At 42.0% G+C, this 18,296-nt stretch overlaps 1 protein-coding gene across 1 annotated transcript in view; it reads right to left on the reverse strand.

Annotated features, from left to right (window-relative positions):
- Positions 1-18,296, reverse strand: part of LOC133640785 (protein jagged-2-like) — a 153,712-nt gene that overhangs the window by 46,186 nt on the left and 89,230 nt on the right. The window contains 8 exon segments of the mRNA XM_062034430.1: positions 4,592-4,705; positions 4,939-5,052; positions 9,439-9,488; positions 9,490-9,589; positions 9,669-9,819; positions 9,896-10,069; positions 14,042-14,088; positions 16,491-16,604. Coding sequence (XP_061890414.1) covers positions 4,592-4,705; positions 4,939-5,052; positions 9,439-9,488; positions 9,490-9,589; positions 9,669-9,819; positions 9,896-10,069; positions 14,042-14,088; positions 16,491-16,604 — 864 coding nt within the window.

The following is an 18,296-nucleotide window of genomic DNA, read 5'->3' on the forward strand; positions in this document are numbered from 1 at the left end:
GTGTTTGGGTAGACTGCTGGCTGGTTAAGATGTGATTGGATAGACTGCTGGCTGGTTAAGATGTGTTTGGACAGACTGCTGGCTGGTTAAGATGTGTTTGGACAGACTGCTGGCTGGTTAAGATGTGTTTGGGTAGACTGCTGGCTGGTTAAGATGTGTTTGGGTAGTAGACTGCTGGCTGGTTAAGATGTGTTTGGGTAGACTGCTGGCTGGTTAAGATGTGTTTGGGTAGACTGCTGGCTGGTTAAGATGTGTTTGGGTAGTAGACTGCTGGCTGGTTAAGATGTGTTTGGGTAGACTGCTGGCTTGTTAAGACGTGTTTGGGTAGACTGCTGGCTGGTGAAGATGTGTTTGGGTAGTAGACTGCTGGCTGGTTAAGATGTGTTTGGGTAGTAGACTGCTGGCTGGTTAAGATGTGTTTGGGTAGACTGCTGGCTGCTTAAGACGTGTTTGGGTAGACTGCTGGCTGGTGAAGATGTGTTTGGGTAGACTGCTGGCTGGTTAAGATGTATTTGGGTAGACTGCTGGCTGGTTAAGATGTGTTTGGGTGGACTGCTGGCTGGTTAAGATGTGTTTGGGTAGTAGACTGCTGGCTGGTTAAGATGTATTTGGATAGACTGCTGGCTGGTTAAGATGTGTTTGGGTAGACTGCTGGCTGGTTAAGATGTGTTTGGGTAGACTGCTGGCTGGTTAAGATGTGTTTGGGTAGACTGCTGGCTGGTTAAGATGTGTTTGGGTAGACTGCTGGCTGGTTAAGATGTGTTTGGGTAGTAGACTGCTGGCTGGTTAAGATGTGTTTGGGTAGACTGCTGGCTGGTGAAGATGTGTTTGGGTAGTAGACTGCTGGCTGGTTAAGATGTGTTTGGGTAGTAGACTGCTGGCTGGTTAAGATGTGTTTGGGTAGACTGCTGGCTGGTTAAGATGTATTTGGGTAGACTGCTGGCTGGTTAAGATGTGTTTGGGTAGACTGCTGGCTGGTTAAGATGTGTTTGGGTAGACTGCTGGCTGGTTAAGATGTGTTTGGGTAGACTGCTGGCTGGTTAAGATGTGATTGGATAGACTGCTGGCTGGTTAAGATGTGTTTGGGTAGACTGCTGGCTGGTTAAGATGTGATTGGGTAGACTGCTGGCTGGTTAAGATGTGTTTGGGTAGACTGCTGGCTGGTTAAGATGTGATTGGATAGACTGCTGGCTGGTTAAGATGTGATTGGGTAGACTGCTGGCTGGTTAAGATGTGTTTGGGTAGACTGCTGGCTGGTTAAGATGTGTTTGGACAGACTGCTGGCTGGTTAAGATGTGTTTGGGTAGTAGACTGCTGGCTGGTTAAGATGTGTTTGGGTAGACTGCTGGCTGGTTAAGATGTGTTTGGGTAGACTGCTGGCTGGTTAAGATGTATTTGGGTAGACTGCTGGCTGGTTAAGATGTGTTTGGATAGACTGCTGGCTGGTTAAGATGTGTTTGGGTAGACTGCTGGCTGGTTAAGACGTGTTTGGGTAGACTGCTGGCTGGTGAAGATGTGTTTGGGTAGTAGACTGCTGGCTGGTTAAGATGTGTTTGGGTAGACTGCTGGCTGGTTAAGATGTGTTTGGGTAGACTGCTGGCTGGTTAAGATGTGATTGGATAGACTGCTGGCTGGTTAAGATGTGTTTGGACAGACTGCTGGCTGGTTAAGATGTGTTTGGACAGACTGCTGGCTGGTTAAGATGTGTTTGGGTAGACTGCTGGCTGGTTAAGATGTGTTTGGGTAGTAGACTGCTGGCTGGTTAAGATGTGTTTGGGTAGACTGCTGGCTGGTTAAGATGTGTTTGGGTAGACTGCTGGCTGGTTAAGATGTGTTTGGGTAGTAGACTGCTGGCTGGTTAAGATGTGTTTGGGTAGACTGCTGGCTTGTTAAGACGTGTTTGGGTAGACTGCTGGCTGGTGAAGATGTGTTTGGGTAGTAGACTGCTGGCTGGTTAAGATGTGTTTGGGTAGTAGACTGCTGGCTGGTTAAGATGTGTTTGGGTAGACTGCTGGCTGCTTAAGACGTGTTTGGGTAGACTGCTGGCTGGTGAAGATGTGTTTGGGTAGACTGCTGGCTGGTTAAGATGTATTTGGGTAGACTGCTGGCTGGTTAAGATGTGTTTGGGTGGACTGCTGGCTGGTTAAGATGTGTTTGGGTAGTAGACTGCTGGCTGGTTAAGATGTGTTTGGGTAGACTGCTGGCTGCTTAAGACGTGTTTGGGTAGACTGCTGGCTGGTGAAGATGTGTTTGGGTAGACTGCTGGCTGGTTAAGATGTATTTGGGTAGACTGCTGGCTGGTTAAGATGTGTTTGGGTGGACTGCTGGCTGGTTAAGATGTGTTTGGGTAGTAGACTGCTGGCTGGTTAAGATGTATTTGGGTAGACTGCTGGCTGGTTAAGATGTGTTTGGGTGGACTGCTGGCTGGTTAAGATGTGTTTGGGTAGTAGACTGCTGGCTGGTTAAGATGTATTTGGATAGACTGCTGGCTGGTTAAGATGTGTTTGGGTAGACTGCTGGCTGGTTAAGATGTGTTTGGGTAGACTGCTGGCTGGTTAAGATGTGTTTGGGTAGACTGCTGGCTGGTTAAGATGTGTTTGGGTAGACTGCTGGCTGGTTAAGATGTGTTTGGGTAGTAGACTGCTGGCTGGTTAAGATGTGTTTGGGTAGACTGCTGGCTGGTGAAGATGTGTTTGGGTAGTAGACTGCTGGCTGGTTAAGATGTGTTTGGGTAGTAGACTGCTGGCTGGTTAAGATGTGTTTGGGTAGACTGCTGGCTGGTTAAGATGTATTTGGGTAGACTGCTGGCTGGTTAAGATGTGTTTGGGTAGACTGCTGGCTGGTTAAGATGTGTTTGGGTAGACTGCTGGCTGGTTAAGATGTGTTTGGGTAGACTGCTGGCTGGTTAAGATGTGATTGGATAGACTGCTGGCTGGTTAAGATGTGTTTGGGTAGACTGCTGGCTGGTTAAGATGTGATTGGATAGACTGCTGGCTGGTTAAGATGTGTTTGGGTAGACTGCTGGCTGGTTAAGATGTGATTGGATAGACTGCTGGCTGGTTAAGATGTGTTTGGGTAGACTGCTGGCTGGTTAAGATGTGTTTGGGTAGACTGCTGGCTGGTTAAGATGTATTTGGGTAGACTGCTGGCTGGTTAAGATGTGTTTGGATAGACTGCTGGCTGGTTAAGATGTGTTTGGGTAGTAGACTGCTGGCTGGTTAAGATGTGTTTGGGTAGACTGCTGGCTGGTTAAGACGTGTTTGGGTAGACTGCTGGCTGGTTAAGATGTATTTGGGTAGACTGCTGGCTGGTTAAGATGTGTTTGGGTAGACTGCTGGCTGGTTAAGATGTGTTTGGGTAGACTGGTGGCTGGTTAAGATGTGTTTGGGTAGACTGCTGGCTGGTTAAGATGTGTTTGGGTAGACTGCTGGCTGGTGAAGATGTGTTTGGGTAGTAGACTGCTGGCTGGTTAAGATGTGTTTGGGTAGTAGACTGCTGGCTGGTTAAGATGTGTTTGGGTAGACTGCTGGCTGGTTAAGATGTATTTGGGTAGACTGCTGGCTGGTTAAGATGTGTTTGGGTAGACTGCTGGCTGGTTAAGATGTATTTGGGTAGACTGCTGGCTGGTTAAGATGTGTTTGGGTAGTAGACTGCTGGCTGGTTAAGATGTATTTGGGTAGACTGCTGGCTGGTTAAGATGTGTTTGGGTAGTAGACTGCTGGCTGGTTAAGATGTGTTTGGGTAGACTGCTGGCTGGTTAAGATGTGTTTGGGTAGACTGGTGGCTGGTTAAGATGTGTTTGGGTAGACTGCTGGCTGGTTAAGATGTGTTTGGGTAGACTGCTGGCTGGTTAAGATGTGTTTGGGTAGACTGCTGGCTGGTTAAGATGTGTTTGGGTAGACTGCTGGCTGGTTAAGATGTGTTTGGGTAGTAGACTGCTGGCTGGTTAAGATGTGTTTGGGTAGACTGCTGGCTGGTTAAGATGTGTTTGGGTAGACTGCTGGCTGGTTAAGATGTGTTTGGGTAGACTGCTGGCTGGTTAAGATGTGTTTGGGTAGTAGACTGCTGGCTGGTTAAGATGTATTTGGGTAGACTGCTGGCTGGTTAAGATGTGTTTAAGTAGACTGCTGGTTGGTTAAGATGTATTTGGGTAGACTGCTGGCTGGTTAAGATGTGTTTGGGTAGACTGCAGGCTGGTTAAGATGTATTTGGGTAGACTGCTGGCTGCTTAAGATGTGTTTGGGTAGTAGACTGCTGGCTGGTTAAGATGTGTTTGGGTAGACTGCTGGCTGGTTAAGATGTGTTTGGGTAGACTGCTGGCTGGTTAAGATGTGTTTGGGTAGACTGGTGGCTGGTTAAGATGTGTTTGGGTAGACTGCTGGCTGGTTAAGATGTGTTTGGGTAGACTGCTGGCTGGTTAAGATGTGTTTGGGTAGACTGCTGGCTGGTTAAGATGTGTTTGGGTAGACTGCTGGCTGGTTAAGATGTGTTTAGGTGGACTGCTGGCTGGTTAAGATGTGTTTGGGTAGACTGCTGGCTGGTTAAGATGTGTTTAGGTGGACTGCTGGTGAAGACGCGCAACAAAACTCACGTGAGTTGCACCTTTTCCCTTTCCAGTTGTCCACACAGTCACAGTAGAAGTCATCGAGGAGGTCCACACACACGCCTCCGTTCTCACACGGCTTCTTGCTGCACTCGTTCACATCTGAACACATTGCACATTCCTTCTTCAGCTTTAAGGGTCATGTTAGGTTTTTTCTTCTTCCTTGTGGTCAACATCAGGGGTCCCCAACCTTTTTTCCACCAGGGACCGCTTTAACGTATGCATTATTTTCACGGACCGGCTTTCTTCTTTCATCTCCGTAATATCGCTAAAATTCGTTCCATTTTGTCCACTAGCGACGCTGAGATCATTATTCATGCGTTCGTTACACTGACCAACATGGCAGAGGTTTCCTTCCCAGCCGGCCGGGCAGAAGCACCAGAAGGAGTTGACCCCGTCGATGCAAGTTCCTCCATTGTGACACGGAGACGACTCACAGTCATTGATATCTGGAAGAGACCACAACAGAAAAAGTCATCAAAAGTATTTTGCTGTGTCTAAAATGGAATACTTCAGTATGTATACACTGTGTACTAGTATTCAGTATGTATACACTGTGTACTAGTATTCAGCATGTATACACTGTGTACTAGTATTCAGTATGTATACACTGTGTACTAGTATTCAGCATGTATACACTGTGTACTAGTATTCAGTATGTATACACTGTGTACTAGTATTCAGCATGTATACACTGTGTACTAGTATTCAGTATGTATACACTGTGTACTAGTATTCAGTATGTATACACTGTGTACTAGTATTCAGTATGTATACACTGTGTACTAGTATTCAGCATGTATACACTGTGTACTAGTATTCAGTATGTATACACTGTGTACTAGTATTCAGTATGTATACACTGTGTACTAGTATTCAGTATGTATACACTGTGTACTAGTATTCAGTATGTATACACTGTGTACTAGTATTCAGCATGTATTCCCTGTGTACTAGTATTCAGTATGTATTCACTGTGTACTAGTATTCAGTATGTATACACTGTGTACTAGTATTCAGCATGTATTCACTGTGTACTAGTATTCAGTATGTATTCACTGTGTACTAGTATTCAGTATGTATACACTGTGTACTAGTATTCAGTATGTATACACTGTGTACTAGTATTCAGTATGTATTCACTGTGTACTAGTATTCAGCATGTATACACTGTGTACTAGTATTCAGTATGTATTCACTGTGTACTAGTATTCAGTATGTATTCACTGTGTACTAGTATTCAGTATGTATACACTGTGTACTAGTATTCAGTATGTATACACTGTGTACTAGTATTCAGTATGTATACACTGTGTACTAGTATTCAGTATGTATACACTGTGTACTAGTATTCAGTATGTACACACTGTGTACTAGTATTCAGTATGTATACACTGTGTACTAGTATTCAGTATGTATACACTATGTACTAGTATTCAGTATGTATACACTGTGTACTAGTATTCAGCATGTATACACTGTGTACTAGTATTCAGTATGTATTCACTGTGTACTAGTATTCAGTATGTATTCACTGTGTACTAGTATTCAGTATGTATACACTGTGTACTAGTATTCAGTATGTATACACTGTGTACTAGTATTCAGTATGTATACACTGTGTACTAGTATTCAGTATGTATACACTGTGTACTAGTATTCAGTATGTATACACTGTGTACTAGTATTCAGTATGTATACACTGTGTACTAGTATTCAGTATGTATACACTGTGTACTAGTATTCAGCATGTATACACTGTGTACTAGTATTCAGTATGTATTCACTGTGTACTAGTATTCAGTATGTATACACTGTGTACTAGTATTCAGTATGTATACACTGTGTACTAGTATTCAGTATGTATACACTGTGTACTAGTATTCAGTATGTATACACTATGTACTAGTATTCAGTATTTATACACTGTGTACTAGTATTCAGTATGTATACACTGTGTACTAGTATTCAGCATGTATACACTGTGTACTAGTATTCAGTATGTATACACTGTGTACTAGTATTCAGTATGTATACACTGTGTACTAGTATTCAGCATGTATTCACTGTGTACTAGTATTCAGCATGTATTCACTGTGTACTAGTATTCAGCATGTATACACTGTGTACTAGTATTCAGCATGTATACACTGTGTACTAGTATTCAGTATGTATACACTGTGTACTAGTATTCAGTATGTATTCACTGTGTACTAGTATTCAGCATGTATACACTGTGTACTAGTATTCAGCATGTATACACTGTGTACTAGTATTCAGTATGTATACACTGTGTACTAGTATTCAGTATGTATACACTGTGTACTAGTATTCAGTATGTATACACTGTGTACTAGTATTCAGTATGTATACACTGTGTACTAGTATTCAGTATGTATACACTGTGTACTAGTATTCAGTATGTATACACTGTGTACTAGTATTCAGTATGTATACACTGTGTACTAGTATTCAGCATGTATACACTGTGTACTAGTATTCCGTATGTATACACTGTGTACTAGTATTCAGTATGTATACACTGTGTACTAGTATTCAGCATGTATACACTGTGTACTAGTATTCAGTATGTATACACTGTGTACTAGTATTCAGTATGTATACACTGTGTACTAGTATTCAGTATGTATACACTGTGTACTAGTATTCAGTATGTATACACTGTGTACTAGTATTCAGCATGTATTCACTGTGTACTAGTATTCATCATGTATTCACTGTGTACTAGTATTCAGTATGTATACACTGTGTACTAGTATTCATCATGTATTCACTGTGTACTAGTATTCAGTATGTATACACTGTGTACTAGTATTCAGTATGTATACACTGTGTACTAGTATTCAGTATGTATTCACTGTGTACTAGTATTCAGTATGTATACACTGTGTACTAGTATTCAGTATGTATACACTGTGTACTAGTATTCAGTATGTATACACTGTGTACTAGTATTCAGTATGTATTCACTGTGTACTAGTATTCAGTATGTATACACTGTGTACTAGTATTCAGTATGTATACACTGTGTACTAGTATTCAGTATGTATACACTGTGTACTAGTATTCACTATGTATACACTGTGTACTAGTATTCAGTATGTATACACTGTGTACTAGTGTGTGCAAGTAGGTGGTGTTGTCACTCATTAATTACTGGTTTGCACTTTTTTCAATGTATGAGAATTCATTCAATTATGGTATTTAACTGTGGTATGAAGGACAACGTCATACTGTTGCAAGTCTTGTGGTTTCTCTGTAAAATATTTACGTATGAATATCGGCTATCGAGTTTTTTTCTCGGCTCCCCAGTCTGCGCCCCTTGCCCCTATAGGAGCCCAGTCTGAGATCGACTTTTTTTTATTACTCATCCTTCCCCAGCGTCTACCTTTTTTCCCCCAACCTTTTACGGGGCGCCGTTAAGTGGCAACACATCACCGTTTCTATTCGGTCTTCCTGCACAATGTTTGTCTAATCTTGAACGGGTTTGTGGTGAAAATGAAATTTTGTTGTACTTGTGCAATGACAATAAAGAGCATACCCTACCCAAGCATATCATACCATACTCTACCAAATCATATCATACCATACCATACCATACCTTGTCACATACCATACCATACCCATACCATGCCACATACCATACCATACTCTACCATATCATATCATACCATACCATAACACATACCATACCTATCATACCATGCCACATACCATACCATACCTTGCCACATACCATACCATACCCAACCGTACCTATCCTACCATACCGTACCCTACCCTCCCTACCATATCATACCATGCCACATACGATACCCTACCATATAATACCATAACACATACCATACTATACCATACATACCATACCATACTATACCATGCCACATACATACATACCCTACCTTACCATATCATACCTTGCCACATACCATACCCTACCATACCATACCTTGCCACATACCATACCAAACCCTACCATACCATATCCTACCATACTATACCATACCATACCATGCCATACCATACAATATCCTACCATACCCTTCCATACTATACCATGCCACATACCATATCATATCATACCATACCATACTTTGCCACATACCATACCCAACCGTAACTATCCTACCATATCGTACCCTCCCCTCCCCTACCATATCATACCATGCCACATACCATACCCTATCATATAGTACCATAACACATACATACCAAATCCTACCATACTATACCATGCCACATACCATACATATCCTACCACACCATACCTTGCCACATACCCTACCATACCTTGCCACATACCATACCATACCAAACCCTACCATACCATATCATACCATACTATACCATACAATATCCTACCATACCCTTCCATACAATACCATGCCACATACCATACCATACCTTGCCACATACCATACCGTACCTATCCTACCATACCGTACCCTACCCTCCCTACCATATCATACCATGCCACATACGATACCCTACCATATAATACCATAACACATACCATACTACACCATACATACCATACCCTACCATACTATACCATGCCACATACATACATACCCTACCTTACCATACCATACCTTGCCACATACCATACCATACCAAATCTTACCATACCATGCCATACCATACAATATCCTACCATACCCTTTCATACCATACCATGCCACATACCATACCACACCCTACCATACCATACAAATTAAAACCCACTCACAGGCTGTCAGGTGTGTGCCAAAGTGACTTCAGAGGAAAGAAAAGAGTTGTTTCCGTAAAAGAGTGTGAGAATAAGAAGGACTGACTCTGGTGGCAGTACGTTCCAGTGAATCCAGGCTGGCAGGAGCAGAGGAAGGCTGATGCAGCGTCCGTGAGGTCCGCAAACGTTGGACGAAATGTGCCACACCCCCTTCTGGCTGTCGTTGGTGGCCACGGCAACGGTGCAGCTGTCGATTACTAAGGGGCGGGCAGAGTTGTGGTCAAAAAATAAGAGTAACCTGACAAACCAGAAGCAGAATGTTTAGCACTCAGCCACCTTGACAGTGGTTGGTCTTGCAGTGGTCCTTCAGTTGTGAGCAGGTCTTCCCCTCGTAGTCCTCAGGACACCTGCAGTAGAAGTCCCCCGTCGTGGTGTGACACTGGACCTGGTTGTGACACGGGTTGGGGCTGCACGGGTCCTTTTGCAGCTGTTTAGGTCGGAACAAGGAGTCGACAAACACCGTAATGAATCCTGCGTTAGAAAAGACGTGTTCTGCTTCTCACCTCACAGATTGTCCCGGAGAACCCCGGCAGACATTCACACAGGAACCCGTCCAGCAGGTTGTGGCACCGGCCGCCATTCCTGCACGGAGCGCTGGCACAGAGGTTCCTCTGGAGCTCGCAGTGCCCACCCACGAAACCGGGCTGGCAGACACACTGGTAGCCCCTGACCGCCTCCTGGCACGGACGCAAGAGGTTAGTCCTTCTGTCGCACTTCATCCCAACACCTCATAGCGGTGGTGGCCGTCATGTTAAAGGCACACCAAATCTGTTTTTTCTGCCCTTAAAGTGACACAGATTGTTTTTGCCAGTCTAAACGCTCCAGAATGCTTTAAGTCATCAGGATGTAGTCCGTGTCTGTGTTTACTAACAAGACATGGCAGAGCCAAAGTCGAGTTTCTTAACATGGAGATATTCTCACTACTTTTCTTTTGTCGACCACAAAGAAAATAACATTTTAGTTAAATGTAAGTTGACTTGGATCAAACATCCTATCCTAGCAAATCTGCTGAAACAGCTACAAAAGCAACATGCTTCGACGAAGCTAGTAAAGAGAGACACACTTCACCTCCTAAGCAACAGCGGCTGGATTTTAACGAGGCACTGCGCACTGAAGGTACACACACTGTGTCAATTATCTTATATACTGTTGCTCCTTCATTCTAGACTTCTAGAGTGTTTGATTATCACATCACTCTAAATGTATAGACTATAAAGTTCACAAACATAAAGAGGGATGCTAGTGGGCCAGGCCAATGTTTCCTATCTCTAAACTAAAACTGGGGAAATGTGTAGAGTGTTCTGGGCTTCAGACATGATTTTATTTCACAATTCCTTGAGAGAAAAAAATGCCTGGTTAGGCTTTGTGTATGTAGTGTGTGCCTTCCTTGCTTTACAGCTATGTTGTTATTATGCTGTTTGTTACTTATGTATCTTATGTTGCAGCTATTTCAAATAGTTTTGTCAATTTGTTCTGGCCTGAAACAAATCGGCCCTTTGAAACATATCTTTGTCTTTGTGTGTTGTACGTAGAGCACATTGCTTAGCAGAGTTCAGTGATGCAAATGCATGTCAAGTTGATCAACAGATTGTATTATTCTCCACTGCAATAACAGTACTGAAATGAAGGCTAAAAGGGCATTAAAGGGAGCCTTAGAAAAAAAAAATATATATATAAGTAACTAAATAGTTACTTTTCACAGTAACGCATTACTTTTTGGTGTAAGTAACTGAGTTAGTAACTGAGTTACTTTTGAAATAAAGTAACTAATAACGGTAACTAGTTACTGATTTTCAGTAACTAACCCAACACTGGTAGCGATGTTCATTTACAGAATCCGGTCAACTTCCTTTGTTTTTACTTTATCGAACTATACATGCAAGTGTTGTTGAGGCCCCGTTTACACTGCACACCAAATCTGATTTTTTTTGCCCTCAAGTGACACAGATCGGATAATATTAACAGCCATAAAAAGATACAAATGTTTCCAAAAATATTACACTATATACTGTACATCCATTCATACACTATGTTACTTTCATTTATTTTCAGGTGAAAAACACTCATTTTTAAAGGTGAGGCGACTTTTATTTTTATTTTGTAGTAGTAGCGACTTCCTCCCGGTCAACTTCCTTTGTTTTCACTTCATCCAAGTGCGCATGCAAGTGACGTGGAGGCCACATTGGGACCACATTGGAGCCACATTGGGACCACATTGGAGCCACATCGGGGCCTGTGCGTGTTTACTCCAGTGTAACTTTAACTTGCAGTTTAAACAGTCGGATGGAAAAAAAACTGATTCAAAAAATGTCAATAGTGCGCAAATAATAGTCTGTATGTAAAATAAGTATATGTATTTTGATTCCGAAGAAACAGCGATTGTAGCGATTTGCTTACATGTTACGTACATTGCGTAAGTTGTTTACGTAAATGAGTTGAAAAATAAAATAATAAAAAGATTGGAACCCCCCCAAATATATTCCACTACATACATCGATTACATTACTTTAATTTATTTTCACGTAAAAAAACCCACACATTTTTAAGGTGTGTCGACTTTTATTTTATTTTGTAGTAGTAGTAGTAGCGACTTCCTTGTTCATTTACAGAATCCTGTCAACTTCCTTTGTTTTTACTTATATTATTACTTTATTTATATTATTACTTTGAACTGTTTTATATTTACATTTTTTTATCCTGTAAAGCGTCTTTGAGTACTCTGAAAAGCGCTATACCGAATAAAATGTATTATTATTATTACATTATCGAACTGTACATGCAAGTGACGTGGAGGCCACATTGGCCCCGTTTACACTCCACACCAAATCGGATTTTTTTTGTCCTCAAGTGACACAGATCGGATATTATTAACAGCCATAAAAAGATTAGAAACCACCCAAAAATATTACACTATATACATCCATTCATACATTATATTACTTTCATTTATTGTCACGTGAAAAACACACATTTTTAAAGGTGAGGCGACTTTTATTTTATTTTGTAGTAGTAGCGACTTCCTCCCGGTCAACTTCCTTTGTTTTCACTTTATCTTATAATGCTAGACCCACTCGACGTCCATTGCATCCGGTATCCCCTAAATGGGGGGGGCAGGGGGGTCACCCACATCTGCGGTCCTCTCCAAGGTTTCTCATAGTCATTCTCATTGACATCCCACTGCGTTGTGAGTTTTTCCTTGCCATTATGTGGGCTCTGAACTACAGATGTCGGATAATATCGGCCTGCCGATATTATCGGCCGATATATGCGTTAAAATGTAATATCGGAAATTATCGGTATCGTTTTTTTTTATTATCGGTATCGTTTTTTTATTTGTATTTTTTAATTTTTTAATTAAATCAACATAAAAAACACAAGATACACTTACAATTAGTGCACCAACCCAAAAAACCTCCCTCCCCCATTTACACTCATTCACACAAAAGGGTTGTTTCTTTCTGTTATTAATATTCTGGTTCCTACATTATATATCAATATATATCAATACAGTCTGCAAGGGATACAGTCCGTAAGCACACATGATTGTGCGTGCTGCTGGTCCACTAATAGTACTAACCTTTAACAGTTAATTTTACAAATTTTCATTCATTACTAGTTTCTATGTAACTGTTTTTATATTGTTGTACTTTCTTTTTTATTCAAGAAAATGTTTTTAATTTATTAATCTTATTTTACTAATTTTTTTACAAAGTACCTTATCTTCACCATACCTGGTTGTCCAAATTAGGCATAATAATGTGTTAATTCCACGACTGCATATATCGGTTGATATCGGTATCGGTAATTAAAGAGTTGGACAATATCGGAATATCGGATATCGGCAAAAAGCTATTATCGGACATCCCTACTCTGAACCGAGGATGTCGTTGTGGCTTGTGCAGCCCTTTGAGACACTTGTGATTTAGGGCTATATAAATAAACATTGATTGATTGATTGATTGATTGATCGAAGTGCGCATTCAAGTGACGTGGAGGCCACATTGGCCCCGTTTACACTCCACACCGAATCAGATTTTTTTTGCCCTCAAGTGACACAGATCGGATAAAAAGATAAAAATGTTCCCAAAAATATTACATTATATACATCCTTTCATACATTATATTACTGTAGGGGGGGGGCGTGGCCTGCGGACATGCAGCGAAGCGGGGTGTGCCAGGACCGGCTTCGAGATCAGCGACAGGTGCGTAGCTGACCCACCTGGGAGTGTTTATCTAATCACCTGTCGCTGATCTCGAAGCCGGTCCTGGCACACCCCGCTTCGCTGCAGGCCCGCAGGCCACGCCACCCCCACACAATTACTTTCATTTATTTTCACGTGAAAAACAGTCATTTTTAAAGGTGAGGCGACTTTTATTTTATTTTGTAGTAGTAGCGACTTCCTCCCGGTCAACTTCCTTTGTTTTCACTTCATCCAAGTGCGCGTGCAAGTGACGTGGAGGCCACATTGGGACCACTTTGGGACCACATTGGAGCCACATTGGGGCCTGTGTGTGTTTACTCTAGTGTAACTTTAACTTGCAGTTTAAACAGTCAGATGGAAAAAAACAGATACAAAAAAAAAATCAGTGTAAATGTAGACTTTAAAGTTTGCTTCCAACCAATAAAAGCAATGAAGGTGAAACCTCACCTTGCAGCTTCCTCCATTCTGACACTGTCCATGGCAGCTGTTCACGTCTGGAGAAAAAAACCACAGACACGTCAAGTGTTTTTTTTTTTTTTTTAACAGCATGATGAAAAGTCTGGCAGAAAGAGGGAACGTGCATGCCAACAAGACCGGTCCCATTCAGACGCTTCGTGAGCGTAAAAAGTGCACCGTTTTAGTTTGAACGTGTCAGAGAAATGTTTTAGTGTGAAGAGCTTGTAGCCATTATGCAGAAAAGAGAGTGAAGGAGAAGCTACTTTTGTTCCACTAGCATCACGGCGGATGTCAGAACTCAGCTGAAGCTGAAGAAGAAGATTCAACGAAAAGTGTCAGGTCGAATTAGACGGATGTTTAGTTTGAACAAAATAATATGCTTTGTCTCAGTTGGTTCACACTGGGAAGTAAATGCACACTGCAAAAACTGAAATCTAAGTAAGATTGAATATCTCAAATAAGGGTGATATTTGCTTATTTTCTGTCTGATAAGATAATTATTCTCACTAAGCAGATTTTATGTTAGAGTGTTTTACAAACCCCGTTTCCATATGAGTTGGGAAATTGTGTTAGATGTAAATATAAACGGAATACAATGATTTGCAAATCCTTTCCAACCCATATTCAGTTGAATGCACTACAAAGACAACATATTTGATTTTTTTTTTTTGCAAATAATAATTAACTTAGAATATCATGGCTGCAACACGTGCCAAAGTAGTTGGGAAGGGGCATGTTCACCACTGTGTTACATGGCCTTTCCTTTTAACAACACTCACTAAAGGTTTGGGAACTGAGGAGACACATTTTTGAAGCTTCTCAGGTGGAATTCTTTCCCATTCTTGCTTGATGTACAGCTTAAGTTGTTCAACAGTCCGGGGGTCTCCCTTGTGCTATTTTAGGCTTCATAATGCGCCACACATTTTCAATGGGAGACAGGTCTGGACTACAGGCAGGCCAGTCTAGTACCCGCACTCTTTTACTATGAAGCCACGTTGATGTAACACGCGGCTTGGTATTGTCTTGCTGAAATAAGCAGGGGCGTCCATGGTAACGTTGCTTGGATGGCAACATATGTTGCTCCAAAACCTGTATGTACCTTTCATCATTAATGGCGCCTTCACAGATGTGTAAGTTACCCATGTCTTGGGCACTAATACACCCCCATACCATCACACATGCTGGCTTTTACACTTTGCGCCTATAACAATCCGGTTGGTTCTTTTCCTCTTTGGTCCGGAGGACACGACGTCTACAGTGTCCAAAAACAATTTGAAATGTGGACTCGTCAGACCACAGAACACTTTTCCACTTTGTATCAGTCCATCTTAGATGAGCTCAGGCCCAGCGAAGCCGACGGCGTTTCTGGGTGTTGTTGATAAACGGTTTTCGCCTTGCATAGGGGAGTTTTAACTTGCACTTACAGATGTAGCGACCGACTGTAGTTACTGACAGTGGGTTTCTGAAGTGTTCCATAGCCCATGTGGTGATATCCTTTACACACTGATGTCGCTTGTTGATGCAGTACAGCCTGAGGGATGGAAGGTCACGGGCTTAGCTGCTTACGTGCAGTGATTTCTCCAGATTTTCTGAACCCTTTGATGATATTACGGAGCGTAGATGGTGAAATCCCTAAATTCCTTGCAATAGCTGGTTGAGAAAGGTTTTTCTTAAACTGTTCAACAATTTGCTCACGCATTTGTTGACAAAGTGGTGACCCTCGCCCCATCCTTGTTTGTGAATGACTGAGCATTTCATGGAATCTACTTTTATACCCAATCATGGCACCCACCTGTTCCCAATTTGCCTGTTCACCTGTGGGATGTTCCAAATAAGTGTTTGATGAGCATTCCTCAACTTTATCAGTTTTTTTTGCTACCTTCCCCAACTTCTTTGTCACGTGTTGCTGCCATCAAATTCTAAAGTTAATGATCATTTGCAAAAAAATAATGTTTATCAGTTTGAACATCAAATATGTTGTCTTTGTAGCATATTCAACTGAATATGGGTTGAAAATGATTTGCAAATCATTGTATTCTGTTTATATTTACATTTAATACAATTTCCCAACTCATATGGAAACGGGGTTTGTAGATTGCACGCGCTGTCTAGCCCGACCTATTAGGATCTTAGTAAACAAAGCTCTATGGTAATTTTCCAATGTCTCATAAGCGGCTGCGTCTTGTGAGTGATATTAAAAAACACAAAAACAACCAACATTAGAGAGTTCATTTGTATTGGAAGATATATTTGTTACTTTTTCAACAACCTCTTCTGCGTGGAAACATGCGCACATTTCATTCATATTTTAGTGCGCGGCCTCCTTAATAAACGAGGCCCCCGGGACGGAAGAAAAGATGCTAGTGGAGCAGAGCTAGCTAGTCGCTAGTAGCGCTAAAGCGGAAGCAAAGGAAAGTTGTGTGTCTGGCTGGATACGAACTGATGTCACACTTATGGCCGATCCATCCGGGGAAACAGGCACAGTGATATCCGCCAATCAAGTTTTTGCAAGAGTAAGCATTGAGGCAAGGCTCGGCCGCACACTCGTTAGCGTCTGCAAAATGAGTCCAGACAAGAGAGACCAAAGTGAGACGGCGAGGAAGCCCCGGGAGAAGCCCCGACACCCAGGCCTCCAACATCACACTTTAAAGCAAATGCGTAAAAATGGAAGTACGCGATACATTCCAACATTCAAGTCGGTCGATGTATGCTAATCTGAAGAAAACACCTTAGCTTTACCTGACAAAGCTAATGAATGGAAAGCTGTCAAGGAAAACATTAACATTAAAGTAGACACGAGACAGGACACATACTTTCAGAATAATGACGGATACAATTGAATTAAAACCGACGAGTAAGGATCAGAAAAAAAACAAAACAAACACCCAAACGGCAATTCGGGAGAAGAAAATGCGAGCTTCTGACCAACATCCTGCTTCTACCCCTTAAAGTAGCGGTAGAGTGGGAAAACAAGTTGACTTTGTAGTAGAGATATCCGATATTCCGATATTGTCCAACTCTTAATTACCGGTTCCGATATCAACTGATACCGATATATACAGTCGTGGAATTATTGTGATTGATTCTTCATCTAAACGGGATTATGTGAGCGTCCCGTCGGTCACCATCCCAGCGAGAGTGGAAATTGTAAATGTTTTGTTTTATTGTGGTTTATTATGGTTAGTTTGTATGTTTAGCACCTGGCAATGCTGTTCATGCTATAGTGTCACAATAACACGATAGTCCAGGATATGACTCACCCACTACACCAATACATCATCCCACTACCATCAGGGCGCAGGTACAGAACCATCAAATTCCGGAGAGCCCGCCTCAGGAAAAGCCTTATCCCTGCAGCTATAGCCGCCCTTAACAGCAGGCCCGGCCGACCTGTCTGACAAGCCTGTAAATGTGTTGGTCATGTATGATGTCTTTTTGTTATTTTTGTTTCGTGATGTGTAATGTCTATTGTTTAAATGTACGGCAGTGAAAATGAATTTCCCCAACGGGGACCAATAAATCGAAATCTAAAATAAAGCTACATCCGTCTAGCACTCGGCTTTTAAAACTCGTCCTCTTTGTGTTCGGGCTCAACAATATAAGGTTCTGGATCAAAATCTCCCCAAAGTAATCGTGCTTGATTAGCATTGTTGTCGATGGGGAAGGGATCCGTGGTTCCTCCTCTACGTCACGGATCACGCGACTGGCTTGCTCGTTAACTCTCCAAATAACTCGGGAATCTCCGTGAGATTGATACTATTTTGATCATATCTATTTACTCGCAAACTTTGTAAGTCTTTAGGTGTCATAAATCCGATATATATGATGATAGCTTCAATATAGAGGCAACTTGTTCTTCCACTCTACTGCTACTTTAACAAGGAATTACGATACTCTATAATGCAAAACTCTGTGACGCGAAACTCCATATCCCGAAACTCCACAACACGAAACTCCATAACACGAAACTCTATAACATGCCGCAGTTTGGAAACCCTAGCTCCAAACAATTAAAATGTGTTGTTTCTGGCTCTCTTGCAAACGTGACCTGGTACTGTCGTACGTACTTCATCCTTAGGGTAAGTCTCTTGTTTGGTATCAACAATGTTTATTGTTTTTCGGAATGTTTACATCAAGCAGCTGACGCGTGGAAGACTTAGAGTCCTCGCACAGCGCTACATTGTCCCCCGCCGTCCTCCCCCCGTGGGGGGTTAATGTCTCGTTTGCGGGCCAACCTGCAACATTC

The sequence above is a fragment of the Entelurus aequoreus genome, linkage group LG23, assembly GCF_033978785.1.
Source record: "Entelurus aequoreus isolate RoL-2023_Sb linkage group LG23, RoL_Eaeq_v1.1, whole genome shotgun sequence".
NCBI lineage: Eukaryota > Metazoa > Chordata > Actinopteri > Syngnathiformes > Syngnathidae > Entelurus > Entelurus aequoreus.